Raw genomic sequence first — 26,435 nt, forward strand, 5'->3', positions numbered from 1 at the left:
GCCTAACATTTCCACATAGCAATTTGCTTCCTGATAAATCTGTGTCTTTATAAGATGGCTTCATTGTCAAAACTTTAGAGAAACAAGTGAAAGGTGAAGAAAAGGCAGCATTAAAGCCCCATTTCACAGAGCTCTGTTCTAGATAGATCAGTTTATTTCCAGACCTTAGGACCTCACTCTCATTTTCTTTTTTTCTTTCTTTCTTATGTAAGAAAGAAAAACAAAACACCTTCTAATACCACAAAAATGTCTTTCCACAAGCCATTTCCCTTGCTCTTTTCAGGTGACAAAAAAGAATAATCATATCTATAATTTGTTCACTGCTTATTCTTAATAAGCATTATATATATACATATATATATAATCTTGTTTAACATTCTAGGTATCATTATCTTGGTGGTTTTTTTTTTTTTGTCTTTTATAGTTGCTGAGGATCAAACTCGGGGCCTTGTGCTCGCCAGGCAGACGCTCTTCCCTAGCCCCTCTAGGTATCATTATCATCACTACATTTAAAGAGAAGGAACTAAAAGCTCTAAAAGATTAAGTAACATTCCTAGTTAGTATATGCAGAATTTGGACCTCATTCTAGATCTGACTGAATACAACAGTCTTATTTAATGGTACAATATATAACACCTCAGGACTCATAACGAATAACCCTTCATTGAATGACTATCATAGGTAAGATAACTATACATAGGATCTGACACATCTGCTCTCAGATAATACTGTCCTTCCTTCCTAGATGCGTCCAAGTTTAATGTGTTATCACTCCAGAGAAATGTTTTTCTTCTAAAGCATTCACCTTAATGTTGCACATAATAATTCCATGGCAACTGACATTTAAAAATCCATACACCAAGTGCCATCATATAGGAGGTCCTACCATATAATATATGTCTATCCGGTGTCTGTTCTTTTACTTGTGACAATGCAAAGTAAATAGGACTAAGGAAGATTATGATGTTCTCTCTTACAGACATTATGTTGTATTGATGGATATGTATTGAGGTTTCATATTCTTAATAAAGCTGCACACCATGCCACGTCATTTATTTCTTGTTTATCATTGTATAAAAGTATTTCATTTTGTACTGGATTAATGTTGAATTATGACTAACTACCAGTAGGGCATGAAATAGGCAAGTAAGTGATTTAGTTGTAATGACAGCAGTGGCCAACTCATAAAAGTGATCTGAGTTGGGTCAATGATGCTGCTGGTTTAGGGAAAGAAGTTATAAATTTTCATGCAGGAAGGAAGATAGGATTAAAAAGAGAGAAAAAAAAACTCCCACATTTGACCTTAAGAAGACAGTTTCGTCTTAAACTTTTGTGATAACAGGCACTAACTGTATATTGGAATAACAATTAATAGGAAAAACAATTCATTACAACTAATTAATTAAAATCTGGGACAGGCAGAATGGAGATAGATAGGCTTGCAAGGCATGCAAAAAAACCCAACGCTATGATATTTTTCATTTATTTTTTTTTTCTGAACAACTTCCTAGAAGTGACAAGGGAACCAAATCCCCTCCTTTCATTTTGACTTTAGCTTATTTTCAAACTAATCATAGTCGGCCAGTAGAGCTGTCACTCTAAATTCTCGGAAGGTGCTGACCCATCATGTTAACTAAGGTCCAATCAATACCTTCCCTTCTTTCACTCTGCTTTATAATCAATTTGGCCTCAGGAATCTGTCTTCTGGGTTACACATTTAGATTTACCAAAGTGAACAAAGGTCTCAGGTGGGGTGGAGGGAAAGCAGCTCCTAGTTCTCTGTCAGTCACAAACATTTGCTTCTGGAAGTCTCTTGATGTTACTCACTGACATCCTCTTGTCACTAAATGAGTGACTTGGGATGACTCAGCAAGAACCCTAATCCACTTTGGGATGGCCATGAATGAATGAATGAATGAATGAATGATTTTGTGCTAGTTCTCTGGCCCTTTTTTTCTGGCTTGGCTTTTGCTTTTTCTGCTCAAGGCTGGCAAGCTCTTTCTCACTTGAGCCACACCACCACTTCTGGGTATTTTGTTTGTTTTTTTTTTTTTGATTAGTGAAGACCTTAGTATATATTTCCCTTTTTCCCCCTTTTTTCTTTTGTTATCTTTAAGTAGTTGTATAAAGGAATTTCCATGTAAAAAAAGTTTATATGAATACAATATATCTTGATCAATGTCACCCCTATCAACATTCTCATTATATAATTATTTTCTTTCTTTCTTTTTCTTTCTTTCTTTCTTTCTTTCTTTCTTTCTTTCTTTCTTTCTTTCTTCCTTCCTTTCTTTCTTTCTTCCTTCCTTTCTTTCTCTCTTTCTTTGTTCCTTCGTTCCTTCCTTTTGTGCTGGTTCTAGGGCTTGAACTCAAGGCCTAGGCTCTGTCACTGAGCTTTTGTGCTCAAAGCTATCACTCTACCACTTGAGCCATAGCTCCACTTAAATCTTTTTTGGTGTTTAATTGGAGATAAGAGTCTCATGGACTTTCTTGCCCAGGTTAGCTTCAAAGTGCCATCCTCAGATCTCAGCCTCCTGAGTAGCTAGGATTACAGGTGTGAGCCATAGGCATCCAGAATATACTTCTTTAAAAAATGTTTTTTATTTTAAGTAGTTGTACAGGAGGTTTCAATTCAACAAGTGAGATCATGAGTATAATGCATCATGGTCAATGTCACCCCTTTAGTTGTTCTCTTCCACATTTCTGGCTTTTTGCTGGTTAATTGGAGATAAAAGTCTCATTGATTTTTCTGTGCGGTCTGGCTTCAGCTGCAATCCTCAGATCTCAGCTTCTTCAGTGGCTAAAAAGGTACCTGGATTTATTCCCATGTTTCTTTTAAGGACTTTTTTGATAAAGACAAAGATACAAGAATCTTACTCTATGTCAACTGAAAACACATTCCACCATCCTTTTGTAGGAAATCATGTATTAACACATAAAGAACTATATAAAGTAGTTAAAAGGATAACAGCAAATCAATGACTTCAAGCTTTAAAATGCATCTTTTACTCTAACATATAGAAAGCTGTGATAAAATATTGAAAAAAAATGGAGCTAAGATGGTGGCTTAAATGGTAGAGTGACTGTCTAAGGAGCACAAGGCCCTGAGTTCAACCTAACACTCCAAAAACTTTTAAAATAAAGAGCTAGGAATAATTGTATTAAAAATGAGATACATCATATGGACCACAAATGGAAAAGAAACAATGAGAGGCCTGAAGCTACAGACCGAGTAGGCTTCCAGATTCTGAAATCAGTAAAGGAAGGTCAAGGGAGAAAGGCTGCCCCATAGATCCTGCAGGAAGGAACAAAGGCCAGCATTCCTAGATAAGGCAGGCTCCCCTACAGCCCCACCAATAAGTAAACCAACTCCTGCAAAAATAGGTGAAGGTTTGACAGCTACTCCAATAAAACCTAAAACCATTAAAATTGTTGGTAAATAAAACAAGTTTGTCATAATTTTTACATGGACTTAAACCATGACCAATGACATGAAAAATCATCGTTGTTTATTCAACTATAAAAATCTGAAAAAGGTATAATGTTCTTGAGGTTGTATAGTGCATACATTTATGTTACTGAGAGTGAACATGGGGTAGTGAGGTAGAGAAAGACTGTAGGACAAGTCACTGGCCATGCAGTGACTGAACCAGACTTCTCTCTTTAATGTCTCCATGGAGAAAGAGGCTCAAGACTTGATTCTGGACTAGTGACCACTATCAGTGTGAAGGCAAATGTAAAACTGCCAGAAAGGAAAGGTGTGAGCACTGAGAATTGGAGAAAAACATGTTCCATGCCAGATTCATTTATAATTTGAAATTCCAAACAGCTGTAAACAATCAGGTAATTAATTCATTTTTGAGCAATTAATAGCACAAACTGAAATTGACTAGGAAGTGCACCTGAGATCCTTAAAGAGCTGCAGAATGGGTAATATATAATAAAACAAAAGACTATTACAATGACTGTGACATGTGAATCAAGGACAAGTGCCTACAAATAACCAATTACAAAATCTGAGAGTTTCAAAATGCAGCCAATGACATTAGTCTGAAAGTGTAGATAGCTGCAATAAACTAGATTTGTTAAAGACAAAGACAAAATTTGTAAATTAGAACATATCATCAAGGATGCATAAAGGAAAGATGAAGAGGTAAAATATTTATAAGAAATAAAATAAAAATGATTTGTAGGAGAGTACACAGAAAAAACTACTAGTACTAGTACAAATACGTATGTGTGTGTGTTTCCTCTTGAAATAGCAAATCTGAAGGAATAATGGCTAAAATGACTTTTCAGAATTTATGGCTGAAACCTTCTGATGGATTAGAGAGAAAAATTTAAAATCAAGCATAAAAAGACAACCTTAATATCAACTAGTAAGAAAAAGTCAACTTATTCATAAAGGAACAATAATCAGATGAAGAGAATTGTTCTATCAGCAACCATTAATGCCAGAGACCAGTTTCAACAAATTCAAAAGAATGTACCTGGTGTAACTCTTGCGTTTTTCTGTGGCAAAATATGTTAAAGGCTGGAGCCATGGCCCAACTGATAAGAGCTCTTGCCTAGCAGATGTGAAATCCTGAATTCAAGACACAGTATAATACAATTATTAAGCTAAATATACACAGTCCCTGTCCCTCTAGAATCAAGCTATTTCTATGATTAAATGCAAGAAGCTATTCTAAAATATGAGTCTCAAGAATGAGATGATTGAGTTACTTCATTAAAACCAGATAAAATGTTGGCCATAATGAATTTAATGTCATAATAATTGTCAAGCCTGCAACAAGGTACTAAAAATTCAATGTGGAGACAATTGTCAGTTAAAAAGAGACAGATTTATAAACAAGTAAATATAGAAAGCAACTCCCTAAGGAAGTAAGGACATTACCAAGTGGTTGAGGGTCTGAAGGGAGAGGCGAAAACTCAGGACTTCCCTGACAGCCGTATCACAGAGCAGAGGGCACTGCAAACGTGTCTCAGTGCCAGGTGACCCCAGGGATAGCAGGCCTCAGAATGCAGGGTTTTGAGCTAACTGTAGCCAAAGCCAAACTAGAGTCAGGAGGATGAATAAAAGGATTCCAGATACTTCTAAACAAGTACAGATCAATGGACAGATTCTGTCTACCCAGAGAAACCCATGAAAAGAAGTCATCTCTACTCCAGCCCAGCACCGAGGTCCTCAGGGCTCTGCCATCTTCTTACCTCATTTCTGCTGAGGAATTTCCTTTCCCTAGAGAGCCCTCTGCGAACAAGCAGAGCCCATTTGCTTCCCAAAGGGCCTTTTCACAATCTGTTCTCACATTTGGGTAGTTTTACCAATCCAAACCAGAAGCAGCTCACTCTATTGTTCCAAATAAGTCATCACCCTGGCAACTCGCAGGAAAAGCTGGTGTTCTCCATGTTACAAAGCAAAGGCGACACCACTGTGCCAGGCAGAGTACTCTTCCTTATGAGAATCAAGTTATTTTATGCTCAGGATAAGTGAAGTTTTAATGGAACAATATATACGTATATAAATCCCTCTCTGTTTCTGCACTTCATATTAGATGAAAGGGGTCTAAGTATCAGTTTTGAAAAGAAAATGTTTTGCCAGTGATGCTCAAACTTCTCTTTCTCTGAAGTTCAAATCTGCTCTGTGTCACTGGTTTTCCCAACATCTTTGTGAAAGGTGTTTCCAGCTTCCCACCTCCTGACCACTCTGGCTTGACAAGTTCCCTTGCCAAGAGAGAACTTACTCACAGTGGCTGCCATGATAGGTGGCCACATGTGAAGCTGAGTAGCAGATGGCTGACCACAGGGGCTGCATCTGGGGAGGGATGACATTCATTGACAGCCAAGAGAGGAAAGAGAATGACCCCTTCTGTCAGGCAGCCAGCAAGAAGAGAGATCACTCAGCACTTGTTACCTGTAGAAAGCTTATTTAGGACACAAGCAACTACTAACTGAAATTTTTTTCTTAATTCTTGATAATCACTGTGAAGAATGAGTGAGACAGCTTGGTATGGTACATCAGGTTGAAATGGATACCAGTTTCTTCCCACAGTAGCTAATTTCCAAGATAATTCAGCTTCTATAACATCAATATGTATTTACTAGGAAATACCAGCTGGAACATGGAAGGAATTTCATTTGCCCCATGAGAAGTACAGTTGACTACTTTCATGCTATAACTCAATAAATATCGGTTTTCCAAGAGCAGATGGAGAGAAAAATCACATGCTATAGTAGATCATTTATATCACACATTTGGATATTTGGAACTGATGGAATCACGAAACCTTTGTAGAGCAGAAAAATGTCCTATTTTAACAAGCCAATTGGGTCCTTCAGGACACAGTTTACATTAGTAAGCTTCATACATTTTCTGAACTCAGGGCCTGAGCACTATCCCTGCGCTTCTTTTGCTCAGGGCTAGCACTCTACCACTTGAGCCACATTGCCACTTCCGGCTTTTCTGTTGATGTGGTAAAGAAGAATTGAACTAAGGGCTTCATGCATACCCAGCAAGCACTCTACCACTAAGCCACATTCCCAGCCTCACTCTGTTTTCCTGACATATATCGAAAGTTGCCACAAAAAGTGAAATCTGGAAGCTGGAACATGTTGGGATAGGGGCCAAAGAGAAGGAGGCAGACAAATGGAGAGAGGAAGGGTGGGTGAAGGAAGTCATAATATTCAATGTACATGTGCCAAAATGGAACTAGGTAAATTAAAGGGATAGATGAGGTTGAAAGAGATGGAAAAAAAAAAAAGATGAAGTGAGTGACAATGATCAAGATGCACTGTACTCACAAGTTGACATACCAAATTGAAACCCCTTTGTACAACTAAAGGATAATAAAAATTAAATTTAAAAAATGTGAAATCTCGGGGCTGGGGATATAGCCTAGTGGCAAGAGTGCCTGCCTCGGATACACGAGGCCCTAGGTTCGATTCCCCAGCACCACATATACAAAAAAAAAAAACGGCCAGAAGCGGCGCTGTGGCTCAAGTGGCAGAGTGCTAGCCTTGAGCGGGAAGAAGCCAGGGACAGTGCTCAGGCCCTGAGTCCAAGGCCCAGGACTGGCCAAAAAAAAAAAAAAAAAAAAAAAAGTGAAATATCGGAGAGCTTTGAGAATGAAAAGGAATTGGTGTTGGGTGTGAATTAAGCTGCCTTGGGTTACCTGTCTTCTTCCTTCTTCTATCACCCACTAAGGCCCTGTGGTGTCTACCCTTAGATGCTGACTCTTTTCCAATCTATTGTCAACTCCAGGAAGCAATATTTCCTACATAATATCTCATTATTTCTACCTAACACATCCTGTCCATCAGCTAATTGGGTGAAGACTAGAGAAAATGTGGTCTCTACAGGCCCTTTCTTTAACCATTTGTAAGCAAATTCTTTACATAAGATCTACAAGGCACTGGAGCAAGATTGGGGATGTGTTGGACCATGGGTGTTGGAAATTGCAGCCTTTATAAGGAAAGAGTAAAGTGCTAATAAAATAAATCATGATAATAATAAGTGGTACCAATGTCTGGCCTCCTGTTATAAGTCAACAGAAAACTATCATCTCATCCTTCTCATAGTGACTTTTATAAAATTACTTATACTTTATTCTTCAGAATCTACAAATGCTGAACCTAAATGTTAACTGTTATTCAAATGTCAATTTGGGGACAGGAAGAGGGCTAAATTAGTTAAAGCTTTATATTGAAATTTATAAAAAATAATCTTTAAGAGTACTTTGAATCACTAGATCAGAAATTCCTAAACTGTATAAACACCTCCACATCCCTCTATAATACCGTTGTTCTTGTAGTTTAAGAGATTTACAGGTCTAAATGTCATTATGAAGTACACAGAAATGAGAGACTCATTTCAAAAACACATTTCTCCTTGTGTCTGTCTTTACTTTGCTGTTTCCTTTAATTCCTGCTTTTAGAAAATACTATCTTGTATTTCATACATCCTTACACTACCTTAAAATACTCTAGAAGAGGAAATAAAAATAGAATAAACATACTAACAAATTTGTAGTTATGAGTATTCAAATTAAGGGAAATGCTGCCATTTACAGACACATTTCAAAGGGCAGGAGACCAGGCTTAGATACCTTAAGTGGAAGAACTGAATTCCTGTGAAGCATTTTTTCTCCTGAGATTATATTGAAGGTATCTGCTTACCAAAAGATATGCACATTGTGTTTCTCAGTTGACAAAATGAGTGCAATAAGAAGAAATTGGGGTGGGGATGAAACAGTTTAATACAGTTTAACCATACAAGTCTCTGTGCTTACTTCGGAGACATACTGCATTTACAATCCATAAGACAAAGATGTGTTTTCATCACATGACAGCCCACAATTTACTCACCATGTATGCCCGAAAGAATGCAGGAATGAAGGACTGGTTGGATAGGCTGAGGATCCTGGTAGAGTCCTTTAAGACATAGATATCACCAAAATCAACTTGATGGGGATGTATGTAGATGACTGGGCCTTCTCCAATGCTCTTTATCTGACATACCTGTGTTCCAGGCAAGAGGAAGAAATAGCATCAGCTGAAAATGGCTAGCAGGGGCATAAAGTCATGCTTATGGGAATTGTTCCTACTGGCACTCTGTGGTCAAAGGGATGCATGGATAGCCATGTAGGCCTGTGAATCTAGCCTGGAATTCCTCCCTAGGGATGGTCATCTTCCCCTGAGCCCACACTATGGGAAAATAAGAGAGCTGCTCTGTCCCATGAAGGTCTCTTACCTCAACAACACTCAGAGATGGAAGATGGGGTTAGGGTTGATTCTTAGTTCTGTCACTTTAGTGGTGGCAGGGGTACTGCACACAACTGTACAGGTGGGCTGTGAAATCCACTTGGCACTAAGTCTGCCAGAGAAGATGGGCCCTGGTCTTTTATAGCACATTGTCTGCCCTCTTCATGAGCTGAATCTGTGTGGGTGTAGTAGTGTTACAGTGAGCAGAGGAGATGTGAAGGCACATTTTGGGGTGGACCTGCCTTTCTAATGATGCTTCAGACCACTTATATATGGTATCTTCTAGGGAAGAATTAAGAGTAAAATGCTACCAGAGGTGGGGAACCTTTTTTCTATAAGGAACATTTGGCTTGTGATGCTAGCTGGTATTGATGTTTATCTTGCTATTTAAAAATCTCTTAGAGATATTGAATTTCTAGTCCTCCCTGTGGTTGCCTTGGCAGGACTAGAACAAATGATTTCATTGGCCTTAAACGACCAATGGACATTCTCCTGTCCCTGAAAACAATCAGAATCACTTCAAACAAATGTAGATTAACATCAGCCATCTCTAAGTTTACCAAATGTCTAGGAACAGAGCCTGTTGGATAACCTCCTCTAAGATTCAAGATTTAGGCTTCAGTTCAGCCTTTCATATCATTTGTTAAGTAATATACAGATGAAGGTGTGTGTGTGAGTGTGTGTGTGTGTGAGTGTGTAATTCAATACTTGAGTTAGGTTCAAGACCAACTGCTGTAAACTCCTGCTACCTTTAATGTCCCTGCAAATAGATTCCTTATGTAATACCATGGTATTTCATCATTGCAGAATGAAAATGTAAAACTACAAATAACTACAGGGTATGTGACTGTGGTATGTTCCTGAAAGGAAGACTCTAGAAATACTTGATAAGAAGCATGGTGATTTCAATTGTGGCTCTGAAAATTGGCTCTCACCAGAGGGGGGTTCTGGCTCCCAAACACAGAGATATAAACTTTGGACCTGTGTTCTCCAATGGCCTGGGTCTCCAAGGTCAGTGGTATGTGTACAGTGCTATGGGGGGAGATGATCCCACAGGGGCTAGGGCTGGAAAGCAGCATAGTGGGTGAGTTCTCATAAACCTGGAGAAAGAAAAGCCAAGGGTAAGGAAGCCATTCAAGGTAAAGAACAAATGACATATTCATATATCTTGAAATAAGAATTTTCCTTAGTGCAAGTCTTTAGGAATGCCTCATTTTTAAGAAAGGCCCTGGTGATGAGAAAAGAGTTAGGTCAAGTGGGAGCCAAAGTCAAAGTACCTACCTATCACAGAAGTTTGTAGAAAGGATCTACCACCACATGAATAAGAGTAGGTCAGCAGCCTTTCACACCAACTTCCTAACCTGGTCCCCCTCACATCATGCTTCATTCCCCATCACCTTGCCCCTTTGTACTCCATTAGCAGAGGCTATCCTATCGTACCTTCCTGAGCACAGGTTGCTCCATCCCACCTCCAATCTTATGTACTCTGGTTCCTCCTCTTAGAATGCTGTTTCCTTCAACCTTCCCTGGCACATCCTTCATGGATTTTCCCCAGGCACCTCTAAAGATCTAGGGTGGGAGTTTGGCCTCTGCCCTTGGGGAGTATACTGTGAGGCCCTTTCCCACAGCGGGCACTCACAGTACTGTAACCATCAGCATGTCTTTACTCCATGGCTAGAGAGTTGTTAGGGCATAGCCCGGCCTCTGCTCTCTAGATGTTCACTTTCTAATTTCCAAGCACATATTTAGTATACATTTTTATACACAAGGAATGAATGAATGAATGACTCAGACATCTGTTCTGCGGCATATTACAAGCTCTCACACAACAACAACGACAACAAATGAATAAAGTTTCAAAAATCCCAAAGGCAGAGAACAATGGAAGGGTGACATTGTCCTCATTATCTGACTTACGGAATTGAAACCTTTTTGTGCAACTACTTAAAAAAATGTTCCCAAGTCAGTCAAGTTTGGGTAATTCTGAGAAATACTTCTAAAAACTTTAGTGTTTTTTTTTTGGGGGGGGGGGAATGACAGAGCATGTGGGTTCTACTCTTTGGAAGAATTCCATCTTTCTGGTTTGGCCTAGTATGGCCCAATCACACTCTACCTCCCTGTGCAACACTGTTCTGGCCATGCCCCTGGGGCCTGAGGCAAAAGTAAAAACTGGCAATGCTCTCTTTATCCAAGTGTTGGGAATTTTGCTCCTACTGGGGTTTTAAATTAATTTTGACCTTTTAGAATATTGCATAAGATATTATGTATCTTTTACAAAAGGATTTTATTAGCATCTATTAGTTATACAAGGGGGATTTCGTTGTGATATTTCCATGCATGCATACAAAGTATCCTGATCAAACTTGACCCTTGTTATTCTCCCTTATATATCTCCAAAACAACTTCAATAGGTTTCATTGTTCCATTTACATACATGCCTATAAAGGACTCTGACCATATTCACCCTGTGATGGAGTGTCCAGCTTCCCTTAAAATTCTGCTCCCAAGGCAAGTGTCTTATTCGAATCCCAGCTCTGTTGTGCAGAAATTGCTTCTAGGATCTCAGATGCAGACTCTGCCCCTGAGTTCTAGAGATGCCAGTGTACCAGGCATGGCCAGCCTGTCCTCTTATGGAGCATCTGTGTTTTAGGCCTGTCTTAAAACTTGACCCTTGTTTCCTGCTTCTGTTTCAGAGAAGCACACAATTCTAATTTCCTTTGTACCTAAGAGCCATTCCACTAGAGACAGGTAGCCATTTTATCCCAGCTAAATCTCATTTGCAGGCTAAATGTAAGATGGCACCCAAACCACTCTGGGTCTGGGTGCTGTAACTGAGCTCTTCAGCTCAAGGCTAGTGCTCTACTACTTGAGCCACAGCATCACTTCCAGTTTTTCATGGTTAATTGGAGATAAGAGTCTCACGGACTTTCCTGCCCAGGCTGGCTTTGAACCATGATCCTCAGATCTCAGCCTCCTGAGTAGCTAGGACTACAGGCCTGAGCCACTGGCACCCGGCTAGATGGCTCCTCTTATGACTAACATTTGGAGATGATGAGTCCCATTCTGGTTACTCCAAACATGACACATTTTTCAAGTTCCCATTAAAATATGTATTTCCCATAAAAGCTGTGTTTCTCTGATGCATCTAAACCTGCCTTGGTTCTCTGGGTCCTTCAAAGCTCTTTTAACTCATATTGAACTTGAAGCCATATAAAGCTCCCAATGACTTTTTTGCATATATTTATATTAGATCACCATACTTATACAATTACACTTTAAAACTAAATGTATTTTCTTGGTAAACTGTACATTGTTATTAACTTTCCATTATTCTAGTCTTATCCATATGTGAACTGTTTAGTCACCCACTCAGACAGGTGGAGAGGCATGTGGACTGACACATTTCATAAGACATTAAGAGATAATTCCTTCTTTCTCTTCCTGTATTACTTCTAGGCCTTCTGGTCCAACAAGTCCATTTATAACTACTGCAGTACTCTATCTTGGTGATTCTGTTAGGATCACAGCCATGGGCATACATGAAAACTCCCAGCTCATTTCCCATGCTTGGTTAATTCACAGGCAATTATTTGCAGGTGCACTTTTGCATGCTGGCTTAATTGACACTATTCCTTCTTTATCAAGGGCAATTTCCCTGGGAAATTAACAACTGTTTATACCTGCAGCTGCTCACTCATGCAGATGGCAATCCAGCTGTGGTTTTATAGCCCCCATGCCTAGATTATTCAAGGGTTAAAAATCAGAATTACATAAGGTCATGTGTTTAGAACTGTGACTCTTCAGAAGGCTGTATATATATTTGTTTTCATGGAAGGAATCTAATGGGAGAACACCAAAGGAGAAAGTCACTCACCTGAGGCAGGACCTCGTAACATCCTGGGAGATCATCATTATTGACAAGCTGGATTGTCTTCTCATAGGGGTACTTTAAGAAGCAACGCCCAAAATTCACCTCTGTATCAACCAGTTGGAGGGCAGGTACAACACACCTGCTCAAAGGAGCCCATCAAACAATTCAAATTACAGAGCTTACTTACATTTAGAGAATAGAGTCCTTAAGTGCATATATTTGTCACTGTCATATGGTAGTTTTTCTCTAATAACTTCATTAATCATGTTCAAATCTTCTCTGTGACATCTTAGTCTATAGTCACTATTTTTTCCTAATCAGAAAAAAAGTACCAGCAGAATTCCTTAAACAGCTGTCTGTGTGGATAATGATGAATATTTTCATTGCTTTTCAGCTTGGTCTTCCTCTGGCCAAGGGTCCCCATGATGCAAGTTCCTTGGGATTGTGGTCCTATTTCCACAAACAGGAAGAATACCACCTGCATGGGGTCCTAACTAGCTATGCTTTGGCCAAGCATAAAGTCTCCTAAGGACTACCAACAGATCACACCATCTAAATACACTAGTAATTAATTCTAATTCCCATAGAGAACAATTGTCTTGGGTAGGTAAACGTGGGCAGCTGCTCAGTCTAGAACTGGTACTGTGACAGTGGGTCTAATATGAAGGGGGTTGGGTGGGGGAGAGGAGAGTTGTGTACAATGATTAGAGGAGATGGAATCCCATGTTGGCAGTTAGTTTATTATTAGGTGAGTTGGGTTTTATTTTGTGTCTGTAGCTCTCAGTGACTGACCTGCGCTATGTCATTGTTACTGCATGTGGTGCAATGGTGAAGACTTGCGACTTCTGAATAGAGCTAGGTTCAATGCTGACCTCACAAAGTACAACCTTTGCTACTTTGGGCCAGTTTTGTTCTCCCTCGGGGTCCGATTTCTCTCATAGGTAAATTGAAGGTCATTCTAGGGATTGATTGGCATTATTATGTTTCTCAGGGTGGCAGGGAAATCCAGAGAAAGTGTGAATGGGGGCATGACCCAGCACCATCTAAGTGTGCAGTGAGAGGAGGTGGACCTGGGGTGAGGGTATGGCTGGTGTCATACTGTCTCGCTGAGAGAGTCCCTTTGGGGTGCAAATCCTCAAAGCATCTCTTCAGGTGAGAGTCAGTGAGCAGTGACTGCAGATAACACCGTAAGTAATAACATGAAAGGGACTTGCTTTAACATGAAGCCTGTTATTGAACACAAGAGGACTGTCCATTTTTAGCTAGAATGGCAGTTGTCGAGTTGACCCAATGACTTCCTCAAAGCTAATCTTTTGCTGCCTGAAACCCTGTGGCTGAGAATCATAACCATAGAGCATGCTTTAGTAGGAAATGCATAGTCCAGTTAGAACTTATCATCATTATTATTTTTTAATCCAGAATGTCCTATTGATAGCTACAGGGAAAGGAGCTTGCAGCACATTGAAATAAGCATGCATGGAACAGAAATCCAAGACTAGATAAAAAGGCAAACTTGTCTATAGAATGGACCAGATCAGAGGGGTTGTGCTCTTTTTAATCAAATGAGAAAGGATTTAGGTCTGGAAGAAATACTAAGTAGATCCAGGCAACACAGATTCAAGTTCTTTTGAGGTTGTTACTTGTTTTTTATCCAAGCCCACGACAGTGTGAAATGGGGCCAGTTGTGATCTCCTCACCTACCAGCACATCTGTACCTTTGTTAATGTATATCTTTCCAAGATTCATGAGAGACCTGAATTCCAGAAATTCACATATTAGCCTCACTAGTTTTACTGAGTCATTTTCACTTTTTCCCGTGCCCAACATTTCATCCATACACTTCCAAGTTTCCGATATGGACACTGTTTGCTTTGGGAAGAATGTGGCTCTGTGATTTTATTTAGGAGTATGTCATCATTAGAAGGCGACCACTCCCCTCTCCCCATCACCACTTCTCTCATCACCATCTTTAGAAAGACAGTAACTGGATCAGGGAGACAAAAGTCAGTGAATAGTTAAGTCAGGAGTTTACCTTGACCCCAGAGCCCCTTTGTTGACTCCTTATGAAAAGAAACAGAGAGAAGTTGGAGATGGTTCTTAGTAGTTTATATTACAGTGATCCTGTCCCTGGAGCCAGGGACCTATTGGCTAAATGGTTCTTTCACTGAAGGACAGAGAGCAGTCTATTCATGCTGCATGACTTTGGAGTACTATCATGAAAAACCTTCCGCACTGCATCACTTCTTCCTACCAAAACTTATATACTTCAAAGATTCATCAGAGAGCACTACAAGTGCATGCACACATGTGCACACATGCACATATACACTCCTTACTGTTACCAAAGGTGCTTTTCTAAACATTTGCTGTCCCAAACCTTTGTCCTTTGAATGTCTACTTCAGTTTTCTTTCCCAGGAAGGCAGAATGCTCTGCCTAGCAGGCGAGCTGCCTTCTGGGAAGCAGCCCAACACAGGGCCCAGAGGAGGAGCTGGAGGGGCAGAGGGAGGGGACTCCAGAAGAAACAGGTGAGGACTACCTGGCTGTAATGAGGAGTGCCAGCACTTCTTCTCCAACACCCTCCACATCTACCACCAATGCCAACTCATATTTCTGCACAGTGTTCGAGCATAATGTCACCTGGAAAGAAAAAGGTAAGGAGTTGCTCTTCTAAAAGGCTAAATCTCTCTTTGTACAGGGAAGAGAGAAGCTAGGGGAACACCAACACTCATGGGTACAGTTTCCAAGTGTTTTATAGGTGTGTACATAATGCATTTTTAGTTAAACATGTTATTACATGGTGGGGTCAGGGCATACTGAGTGTTGTCATAGGCCAGGGTAGAAATGAAGTGACTTTAGTAAATAAGTTTGCTCATTTCTCAAGTTTTGGTGTTTTTTTTTCGTGAAACCATAGATGTTATATTTCCACACAAAGGGAAAATGGCCATGAAGCCTGAGCAATATAAAACAAACTTTAATTATTACAATTTAATTATTTCCTAATACCTCAGGGCTATATGAGTGATGAAAATTCAATATACTGATAAAACACTACAACAAAATTTCTCTTACACCAAAACAAATGAAAATAATCATATGGGATCCAAAAAGTGTCATAAGAAATCAGTTGTTTATTACCCAAATTGTTCCCTTCCCGGTATTTATTATTAGATCAGAAAACAGGAAGTTCCAAAGAAAAGTCCATCTGAGGACACTGTCTAACCAGAACATTTTAACCTATGCTTTTATTTGTTGCTATCAAGCTTTATGTTTAGATTTTGGAAAGTCCTGTTCCACTTTTAATTGCTTTAAAATGATTTGTACTAGAAGAGGTACTTGTTAGTCTAGAACACAGCTGCTGGCATGTATTAAGGCTTTTCTCTCTATAAATAATGTATCGGGTACTAATTAAAAATCTTTTTGGTTGCAGAGGGAATCACTGGATGCAAATTGGAGTCCACACAGACCTGGCTGAAGTGCAGATCAGGAGGGGAAATTGTAGCTCGGAGAAAGCTTTTTGAAATATGCAAGAAAATAAAGTAGAGATGAAGTCATTGATTTGGAAAGAAAACTTGTTGTACTTGGAGAAAATCAGAGACTTGCAGTGTGACTGGAACCTCTTATTTATGTATCAGGACTGTGGTTAGAAGGAAGAAGGGGCAAATGTTTCTGGCAGAAGCTGCTAGAGAGATAGCATATCTTTAAAAATCCTTCCTAGGCTATCTGTAAAGACAAAGATAGATACCATGTAGGCTGAACATTATTAAGTAAAAAAGAAATAAATGGATTGAAGTAGCACTTTTTTAACTAGAAATGTGACAGCAATCTTGAGAAGATGAAGTGGTATATAATATCATCAACCCTTAAGGGAAGGAGAAAACCATGGAAGAGATGAAAAACCCCTAGAAGATATTTAGGATGAATAGATTCAAGGTAAGATATTAAGAGCCACTTAAAACAAATGTAGGGGATAAGACAAGAGCTGGATTACGTCCTCAGTGGTAATAACCTGAAGAGAAAACGACCAACTTTAGCTATGAAGTCTTACCTCTTCTCTTTCCCAGAAAGTATAAGGTCATTTCAATTTAATAGCTCTCAATATTGCTAGACTTCACTGGAGAAGCAAATGAGATCAACCCTTCCCAGTTAACTGTGAAATAATTTTGCTGTTGGCACCACAGTCCATAACCATGGTACTGTACTATCCTGATTTCTGACCAAGCATGGGACTATGGGTTGGGGAATGAGCAACCTCCTCACTGCTCTTCCTGTGAACCTAAATTTAAAGCATTGATTAAAACATCACATTTGTGTTGACTATGAAGCACAGGTTCATCTTACAAATATCAGTGAGCTGGCTATTATTTGGATACTTATTGGTAAAAAAGGGTCTGTGTCTGAAGAGAAAAAAAATCAAATTATGCATTCTATACTTTTGTATGAGTACCAATGGCTATATTGTCTTGTAGACAGTGGCCACCAGAAATAGCCAGAAGCCACTGTTGTGGTGAAGATAATCCCTCCAGATTAGTGCAAATCCACTGTCCAGTGTATTTGTATCTGGTTTCTTTTCCCATAGGTCCAACTTCCCACAATTTGAGAGGCACTCATTCTCAATGTCCCTGGACAGTCACTGTGGTCTCAAAGGCTGTCCGGAAATCCAGCCTTTAAGCTGTGTGTGCTGGAAGGCTGTGCACTTACCCTGATAGCAGCAAACGCCTGGGGGCGAATGGTGCCATGATTGGGAGAGATGGTGAATTCCTTTGGTTTTATTATGGGGGTTTCTTCATTGGCCCAAGACTGTCTCCTGCTGTCTGAGATCTGTCCAAAACTTGGAATGCTTTTTGGGCCAATGCCATCTCCAGGGATACGCAATGTATAGGTCATAGGGATCAAAGATGTATTATTCAGGGAACAGATCAGGGTATGAGGAAACCCTAGAAAATTAAATAAGAAGTGAGAAATAAAAGCCCTCCTCCAATAGCCTCCCTTGGCATTGACCTTCTCTGGCAACTCCCCAAAAGTGAACAATGAAATTGTCCTCGCAAATAGTTGCCCTCTATATTGTTTCCCATCAGTAAACAATTGAATTCATTCATGCACTCACTTAATGAATATTATGGCTGGGAGCTGGTGCCAAGGCTCACGCCTGTAATCCTAGCTACTCAGGAGGCTGAGAGCTGAAGAACCTGGTTCAAAGCCAGCCCAGGCAGAAACGTCAGTGAGATTCTTATCTCTGACTAACCACCAGAAAACTAGAAGTGGCACTGTGGCTTAAAGTGATAGATAACTATATTTGAGCTAAAACAAAAAGCTCAGGGACAGTGCCTAGGCCATGAGTTCAATTTCCCCACCCCAAGAAAACCCAATGAATATTATGCCACAGGCTAAACAGTAAATGACAAAATAAGCCCCCTGACTTTCACCCTCTTTCAATGAGGGATCCTGTAGTGTTAGATTGCTGAGTTGTCTTGCAAAGTATATATTACTTTCAGATTTTGCATGTGCTTGCCATTTTTCATTTATTTGTTCATGTGTGAAAGCAGAGACTTACGTGGTTTTTTGCCCACTATGTGACCTAAAGCCTACCAAAGGTGATAGAATTTGCTCTGGACCTATCAGAGGATCATGCCCATTTGATATTGATGAAACAATATCAAATAATAGCCTCTGCCAAGAGAGACTCAGTGATCTGCTTTAGAACAAGCTAACCATCCAGGTAGAGACTAACCCCGACTTCCACCTTTCTCAGACAAAGCTACTTAGTCATGCTATATGCAGCCCTCCTGTGTTCAGTCTGGTAGATTCATGTTCCTTTCTTATGAGATGTGAATCCTCCGTGTTGGGCAAGCAATAAGCTGAGCTCTGAATTTTGATTCCCTAGGTGGTTTTTGTATCTGCTACCACTTTCAGAGCAAGAAGAATTATCTATAGCCATAGAACACAGTCTTTATTTCTACTGGTTGTAAACCTTGCTTCTCTACCTTGAACAACCTTCTCTTGAAATGTTACTCTTGAAAATTCAGGAGGAATGGCTGGCTACAGAGGCAGTTTTCCAGTATACCGAATTTACCTTAAACTTGAGAGCATCTCTGTGAGGCAGTGGTTTTGCTGTCAGACTGGCAAATGAGAACTGCATTTATTAGAATGCAGAATGTTCAACTAATGGAGTGAAGCATAAGGCTTCTGTTGTCTCACTGTGAGAAGAGGGAAGACAGCTAGACCTGACAGCTCTCAGTACCCAGGACACAGCTACTATTTTCATATCCAAATGCCACTCCACAGAGAAAGCAAGCAACAATTGTAGGCCCTCTTAACTGTTACCTATAAGAGAACAATAGGAGAGGGGCTTTCTAAACATGCCATCTCCCATACAGAGTCAGAAAAACCTATCCCTCTCTAATTTCTACATTTAAAGTAGAAGTACTCACCATAGGAAACATCCCCAAAGTGCAGGGCAGGGACATTAAAATGGAAGGTAGGCCCAATGACACAGCCTCTGAAACACAAAAGTGGAAGAGTAGGGAGAATATCCAGTGAGTTAAAAATAATGACCAGGAATTAAGAAGAGAGTACAACTAAAATACCATAAGTTGGCAGTAAATCCATTCTAGAAAGCTATGAGATGATGACCTCTCATAGTGGTCCTCAAAATTATTTTTCAAAACTCAAACCCTGGTTTTGACAAATTATGCTGTCGTTAAAACTTATGACCCAATTCTTACCAGCAAACAAGGCAAAGGCACAATGGACAGTTCACCAAATCAATGATATAAATTGTTATTAATTTGGACAAGTCACCTATAATGTAAATTTATTAACTTACCAAGAAATAAAAATTACAGGTCCTGACATATAGTAAACGCCAATGATACTGCCAATGATCAATGATACTGTTAATGATACTGCCAATCTGTTCTGTGCTTTCATAATTTCATTCCTACCACACCACTTTGCTATGATACTGGCCATATATTTGTTAGTATTACCTTCTCTTCCTCCAGTATGAAAAAGAGAAGTCTAGACTAAGTGACCTTGAAGGATTGTGTACTCCAAATATTCATCTAGGTTTCCCTTAGTGGAAGTATTGACAATTTTGAAGAGATGGTCCTAGCTTAAATAAATAGTAGATTCTTCAGTTTTTAGTTTACTTCAGGTGGCAGGTAGAATAATGGTTCCAAAAGATGTGTACATTTTAATCCTTAGAACCTAGGAGTAAGCTAAGCAACATGGCAAAAGGGAATTAAGGTGGCAGCTGGAATTTTTAATGGACTGAATTTTCGATGGTGAGATTATTTGGTACTATCATGGTATGCCCAATATATTCACAAGAGTGACAAAGGAAGGAGACCGGAAAGGAGATATGATTAATGCAATGTGAGAAAAACTCAACCAGTGGTTTAGTTACTTTGAAGGCAGGAAGGAAAGAAACCAATGAAAATAGCCTCAAGATGCTGTGAAGTTTAGGCAATGGACCCTCCCTAGAGCCTCCAGGAAAAAACTTAGCTCTGCCAACACCTTGGTTTTATTCCAATGAAGCTGTGTTGGTCCTCTAATTTACAGAACAGTAAACTAATCTGTGCTGTTTTCAAGTTAGGAAAGTTGTGACAATCTATTAAAGTAGGACTACCCCCCCATAATCAAGTATTCTTGTTTTCTTTTAGAGCAATAACTCATATATTTAAAAACATCTCACATATTTTAAAATATCTAGACCAAAGATAATAACTGAACATATATGTACCAAAGCTTTAAGTGTTGTAGACACACTGATGCCAGATAATGCCTTAAGGTAGAACTATCCTACTTCACCAAGGTCCAGAAATTGGTGACATAGGCATGTCATACCACAGGGAATGCATTGGTACTCTAGTGATACTTCTGGCTGCTCTAGGTCTAGGTGATATGAAGATGTCACAACCTGAGAAGAGTGGCCATGGCTAAGACTCACTGCAGCAAGTTCCAGCTCTCAAAGATGTCCTCATGACTATCTGTTCTCATGATTGGAAGTGGTTTCCAAAGCAATGGCTGGAACTTAGCAAGGCAATTAGGATCCAGCTGAGCATGAAGTCCAACATGCCTACAGATTAGATGCTTAGTTTGGAAAAGAAGCTTTCAGGGGGCCAAAGTAGCAAATCAATGACAAAGCATGTGAACTGCATAAAGGCTAAAGAAAGTAGACAAGGAGCTCGCAGGATTGCACAAAGCAGTCATTAAATCAGTTCAGAGGTTGAAAGAACCAGAGATAAATCACATTTGTTCAAAGGCCCTTATAACTGAGAGAACTGTGTCTGAATACTAGCTGGAGTTAGATATTGTCATATGAATGCTAACAGGGATATTCTGAATATTAGGAGAGTGTGTGCCAAGACTTGTACACATCAGTGCAGTGATCTGTTAAAATTATAATTTAATATACATCAATTATAATTGAATTATTATGATATGTTAAATAAAACAAATTGAATACAAGTATATATGCATGTTATGGTTAAAACTTTACAAAACTGCATAGAAAATTGTGAGAGAAAAAACTGCTAATGGGGAAAAATTTAAAATTACATTAATTTTATATTGCTGTTTATGTAGCCACTTTAAATGCTGTATTATGTGATTGGAAAGGCAAACAGAAATAGCAAAAGTATATTTGTTCTAACCTTTCAAGACCTATCAGCCAAAATTATGTGTATTGACAACAGACTATCTGGTTATAAAAGAGAAAGATAAAAATTGTATAACCTATAAACTTTGTCGACATTTCTTGAGGCACAGGTCTAAGAAAGTTCTGAGTAATGAGTGAAATCAGCAATAATGTGGGGTAGAAACTGATGATATATTGCACATGTATTTTCAGCCTTTGAAATTACACATTTACTTGTGATACTGGATATTAACCAGGGTTTCAAAATTATAGTTCATATTTAGACACCTGAAATGCTGATCTTTAGAAAATGTAATGTGAGGAAGAAAAAAAATCAGGTAGGTCTATTTCTTTTAGAAACTGGTGATGAGTTTGAAGATAAATGGACTCTCTTACAATACTTCAAAGCATTATGGGTAAGATGATTTTAAGAGTTTCCTTAAAATAAAAACAAAACAGGAAACAGTAGAGAAACTGTGATCATAATCAAAACTTACTCAAGAAGATGATTTCCACCAGCTGCTACTATAGTTATCTTCTCCATAAACTCTAGTTCAGAGAGTGACTATAGACTAGTGTTTTAATCCTTGTTTTATAAGGTTATAACCTACGGACAATTCGGATCCCCCAATAGCATCTATAGTCATATTATAATTCACACCTGTTCAATAGGAAAACATTAGTGGAAATTTAACATATCTCATTATGCTGAAGTGTTCATTTCAACAAAGACAGCTATGGCTATCCAGGACATGATCTAGTTCTAAAACTCAAGAAAGCCATAGGTGAAAACTTCAGTTAATTTCCACCTTAATCATTCCTTACTTAATGGTAAGTTTCACAGGCTCTGGTGCCCCATTGATATCAATCAGGAACTCTTCTTCGAAGTGCCCCAGGATGGTAGAACTGAAGGAGATCTGAACAGCTTGGACTCCACTTGGTTCGATGATGCCCTCTTTAGGACTGAAAACAAAGCAAGATCCCAAGGCTGAGGTTGGAGGGACCACATTGAAGAGGGCATCAATGATGCCTTTGTTGAACATAACTGCCTGTATCAACCAAAGACAAAGATGGAAAAGTCAAGGGACCTGTGATCAATTTGCATGTAAACATGTGGCTGTATTTATTCTTTCATATCAACACAGAATAAGATGCAGGGATTAGGACCAAAGGAAAATTTTCACATTTATATTATATTCATGCTATAAAGACTTATTCTAACTATATTTATGGCTAAAGAACTTTAAGAATATTTAAATATTGCCTCTACAGTAATCAAAACAAGGTAAATATTTCTCCTACACAAGAAGATTGAGGTTTAGTTGCATGCTAATTTTTTAAAAAATCAGAATAGAAGAGCAAGAATTGTGTAACCCATGCTTGCAGACAAAGGGCACAGAGAATTATAAGGGCACAGATGTTAGTGGGAAGGCACGAGGCATGTCAGGAACATGCTGGAGAGTGATGGAACAGGCTGGAAGCTAAGGGAGCAAGCTTTCAGGAAAAAGGCAGATGTGAACAGAGGTCAGAGAAATAAACTGAGAAAATGTTTCAGACTTTGATTTATCACTAGAGGTCACTTCTAACCTTGAAGAAGAGAGTGGTTGTGGTGGGTCCTTGGCAGAATCCAGCAGACAACCATGCAGGGAGAGCAAGGACACAGAAGAAGTGGTAGCCAACTCATTTAGATTCCTGTTTTGAGATTAGTGGTGAAAAGTGAGGCTGGGAGATGAAGACGGGAGGAAAGCTATCTTAGTGGGGACTGAGGGTGTTTGTGTTAAATCAGCTGAGGTACATTCAGAGCCCATCCCAGAGGAAGCCCCTACTATGTGATGCCTGCTGTTGTCATTGATGCAGAAGGCAGAGATCTAGGGGACCGAGGGAATGGGGGTCTGCCTGAAGGTTGGTTGCCACTCAAGAGGAGCATAAGTGAGACAGAGCCACTGGCCTCTACAGGAGAAGAGACAGCTACTTGTGTCGAGAGAACACAGCCAGTGCACCAAAGCAGATACAAAAGGATTTGTCTTTTTATGATTATTTCCCATGCTCCTTATTCTAACATCCTTGGAAGTCTGAATTGTGTTTCATCCTTTTAAAAGAAAGCTTCCTTTGATTTATTTATTTTATTGTCAAACTGATGTACAGAGAGGTTACAATTTCATACGTTAGGCATAGGATACATTTCTTGTACTGTTTGTTACCTCCTCCCTCATTTCCCCCACCCTCCTCCCCCTTTCCCTCTCCCCCCATGAGTTGCTCAGTTGGGTTACACCAAACAGTTTTGCAAGTATTGCTTTTGTAGTCATTTGTCTTTTTATCCTGTGTCTCTCGATTTTGGTATTCCCTTTCATGGACTCTATGGTTTCCCTCATAGGGAATAATTAGCACAGGTTTAGGCTAGTCATAGAAGAGGATCACAATAGCCCAATAGCTATGCCCTTATGAACGCATAAGATGATGCTAAGTGAAATGAACTCCATGTTATGGAAACGACTGTTATATCACTGTTGTAATTACTTTCAACATGCCATGTGAAACCATAGCTTCTATTGTTGATGATCCTTTTGTATCCCCTTCCTGTGGTTGTACCTGCATTATCACTGTGTCTTATCTGAGTACATTGGAAAGCTTCTTTTTAAAGGAATCTTTCTAAAGCAAAGTGTTTATGGTCAGGGACTCTGGAGCCAAACTCCCTGGGTTCAAATCTTAGCTTTTTGATCTATCAGCTATTTAACTTCAGACAACATTCTTGACTTCTCATATCGTTTAAGAGTAAGTTCATCAACTTACGTAACTTTTAGAATAGTTCTTGACAATTAGTGCTTATAAATGACAGTGTCCGTTACTTATAACCTCATGCAAAAATAGGTACAGACTTTACCCATGTTTTAAGGAGTGATTGAGATTGCATTAGTGCTAACTCCAAGGCCACTTAAAGGCATTAGTGGGCACAAATGCCCCTTTGTTCTTTCTGGAAATACGCATAAGTCGCCTTTTTGTTTGTTTTAGTTTTTGGTTAACAGGATTATTTTACTCAGAGTTTCTGAATGAGTTTCCCCATTTCCAAGAACATACATGCCACTGTAGCCCTGATAAAGGAATAACTACTTATGAATACTGAATCCAGTGAATAGTTGGGGGTCAAAATTCTAAGGCCTCTTGACTTCTGGTGATACTCTTACCCTTGTGGTTTATTCCTGGGAGAGGGGAACACTCTAACAGAATTTCACCTTCCATTTGTTTTCCTTCTGGATTATATTAGGGGATAGAGTACACTCTTGGTGTTATGGCTTATTCTTTCTGTATCTGCTAAGCTCAGCAATGACTAAGGGCGATCTAGTTATTCAAATTCATCTCAAGTAGGTAATATCATAAATTGAGAGATGCAACGAGGCATCAGCTTTAAATTTGCAGAGAGTGCAAAATATCCCCATAAGAAGCACTTTGCCATGTCCTTCTCTGCCACTGTTCAGCTTTCCCAACTGTCCAATCTGATACATCACCTCATCGAACACCTTAGCTGGCTGTGGTTTGCTTCACTGTTAAAACCTGGGAGGGTGGGAAGTGGTGGCCTTAAGTAGATTTGTGTTACACCGTAAGAAGTTAGTATTTCACTCAGGGAAATCTTATTCAGCCTACATTAGAATGAAATCTCCTCATCTGATGGACTATCCATAAAGTATAATCTATCTGTAAGATATAAGGGGTTATTCACTCAAGATAAACTATTAGAGTATCAGTTAGTGAGAATAGTGGCTCATGCCTGTAATTCCATCTACTCTGGAGGCTATGAAGATCGGAGTTCAAATCCATCCCAGACAGGAAAATCAGTGAGACACTTATCTCCAAACAACCACCACCCAAAAAACCGAAAGTAGAAGTGTGGCTCAAGTAGCAAAACACCAGCCTTAAGTGAAAAAGCTAAAGGACAGGGACCATGCCATGAGTCCAAGGCTCAGTACCAGTATAAAACAAACAAAACGAACATATTCCCCCACAGAGACTCTTCAATACAGCACATTTCTTATCTCTGTTTCAGAGTCACACATCTGATTTCTTTGTTCAAATTGTATGTTCCTATTCTATTCTACTTCCTCATGACTTAACATCTCTGTTTACCTTTTGCATCATGTCACTTAGGCCATAGATACACCAGTGAACATGGGGATGAAGGGCACTATACACAACCAGGGTAGGATGGGCTAAGAGTCGAGCTGGTTGTAGGGCAGAAGACTGGGATGCTGAGAACCTAAAAGACTAAAAGGCCAACAAAAGTCCTTCTAGTTCCAGAACATGATAGAGGGTGGCAGAAACCCAGGGCTCTCAATATTTATAAGCCGTGTGACTTGGTCAAGTTATTTCACATTTCTGGTTGTCAGTTTTGCTGATCCCCGAACCCATTTCCTCTTCTACAGTGACAGATGACATTCTCTCTTCCCTTGTAGCCACACGGATAATGAATGATGGCAGTACAATGAGTTACCTTCCATGTCACCTCATACACACACACACACACACACACACACACACACACACACGGACATTTCTGTATGCTCTTTTCCTTTTTGCCAGAGGGACATAGGTAAGGCCACATTTCATTGTGCCACTAGGCACATAGTCAGAGTGGCTGAGCAGAATATGGAAAGAGCCTATGGTGTTCCAGATACTCTGTTAAGAGGAATACACTTGCTGAAGCTTGGCTCTGGACTTTGTTGGGCATCATTCTACTTAACAGTTAAACTTCTCGGGGCCTCAGCTTACTGAGTTATAGGAGACACTATACCAACTCCTCACTCGGCAGGGTTTCTGTGAAAACTATGGCAGGGCATCAGCTCTGTCACACACACTTGGACCATATTGTTGAGAGTGTTAACATACACGTTTCATGTTTCTCACTGTGAAACAGACATAATGGAACTTATTTTTTGCCATTTTGTAAGCATCAGAAATTGCACACATACTTACATATACACTGACATGCACACAAATGGGACCTGACAGCTACTTAACACTCATTAAAATATTGTGTTTATCACTTCTGTAAAAATACAAACACAAATAACATGTGAACATCCTAAAACAAAGGCTCAACTGTTACAGTGAGGTCTGGTGTAAAAATGTGTCCTAGATGTAAAGTTAGCCATGAGGGAACACTGGCGTGGCTTTGA

At 39.5% G+C, this 26,435-nt stretch overlaps 1 protein-coding gene across 9 annotated transcripts in view; it reads right to left on the reverse strand.

The window, feature by feature from the left end:
• The window catches only part of Hydin (HYDIN axonemal central pair apparatus protein), a 261,224-nt gene that overhangs the window by 130,972 nt on the left and 103,817 nt on the right, over positions 1-26,435 (reverse strand). For 8 of the 9 annotated variants that reach the window (XM_048355151.1, XM_048355155.1, XM_048355153.1 and 5 more), the window contains 7 exons: positions 22,093-22,316; positions 19,058-19,125; positions 17,328-17,563; positions 15,166-15,266; positions 12,632-12,767; positions 9,693-9,857; positions 8,362-8,514 (listed from right to left, as the gene is read on the reverse strand). In XM_048355151.1, coding sequence (XP_048211108.1) covers positions 8,362-8,514; positions 9,693-9,857; positions 12,632-12,767; positions 15,166-15,266; positions 17,328-17,563; positions 19,058-19,125; positions 22,093-22,316 — 1,083 coding nt within the window. The remainder of the gene's footprint in view (positions 1-8,361; positions 8,515-9,692; positions 9,858-12,631; positions 12,768-15,165; positions 15,267-17,327; positions 17,564-19,057; positions 19,126-22,092; positions 22,317-26,435) is intronic. The other variant, XM_048355157.1, reaches the window with a different exon arrangement.

This window comes from Perognathus longimembris, chromosome 10 (assembly GCF_023159225.1).
Source record: "Perognathus longimembris pacificus isolate PPM17 chromosome 10, ASM2315922v1, whole genome shotgun sequence".
NCBI classification, from domain to species: Eukaryota; Metazoa; Chordata; class Mammalia; order Rodentia; family Heteromyidae; genus Perognathus; species Perognathus longimembris.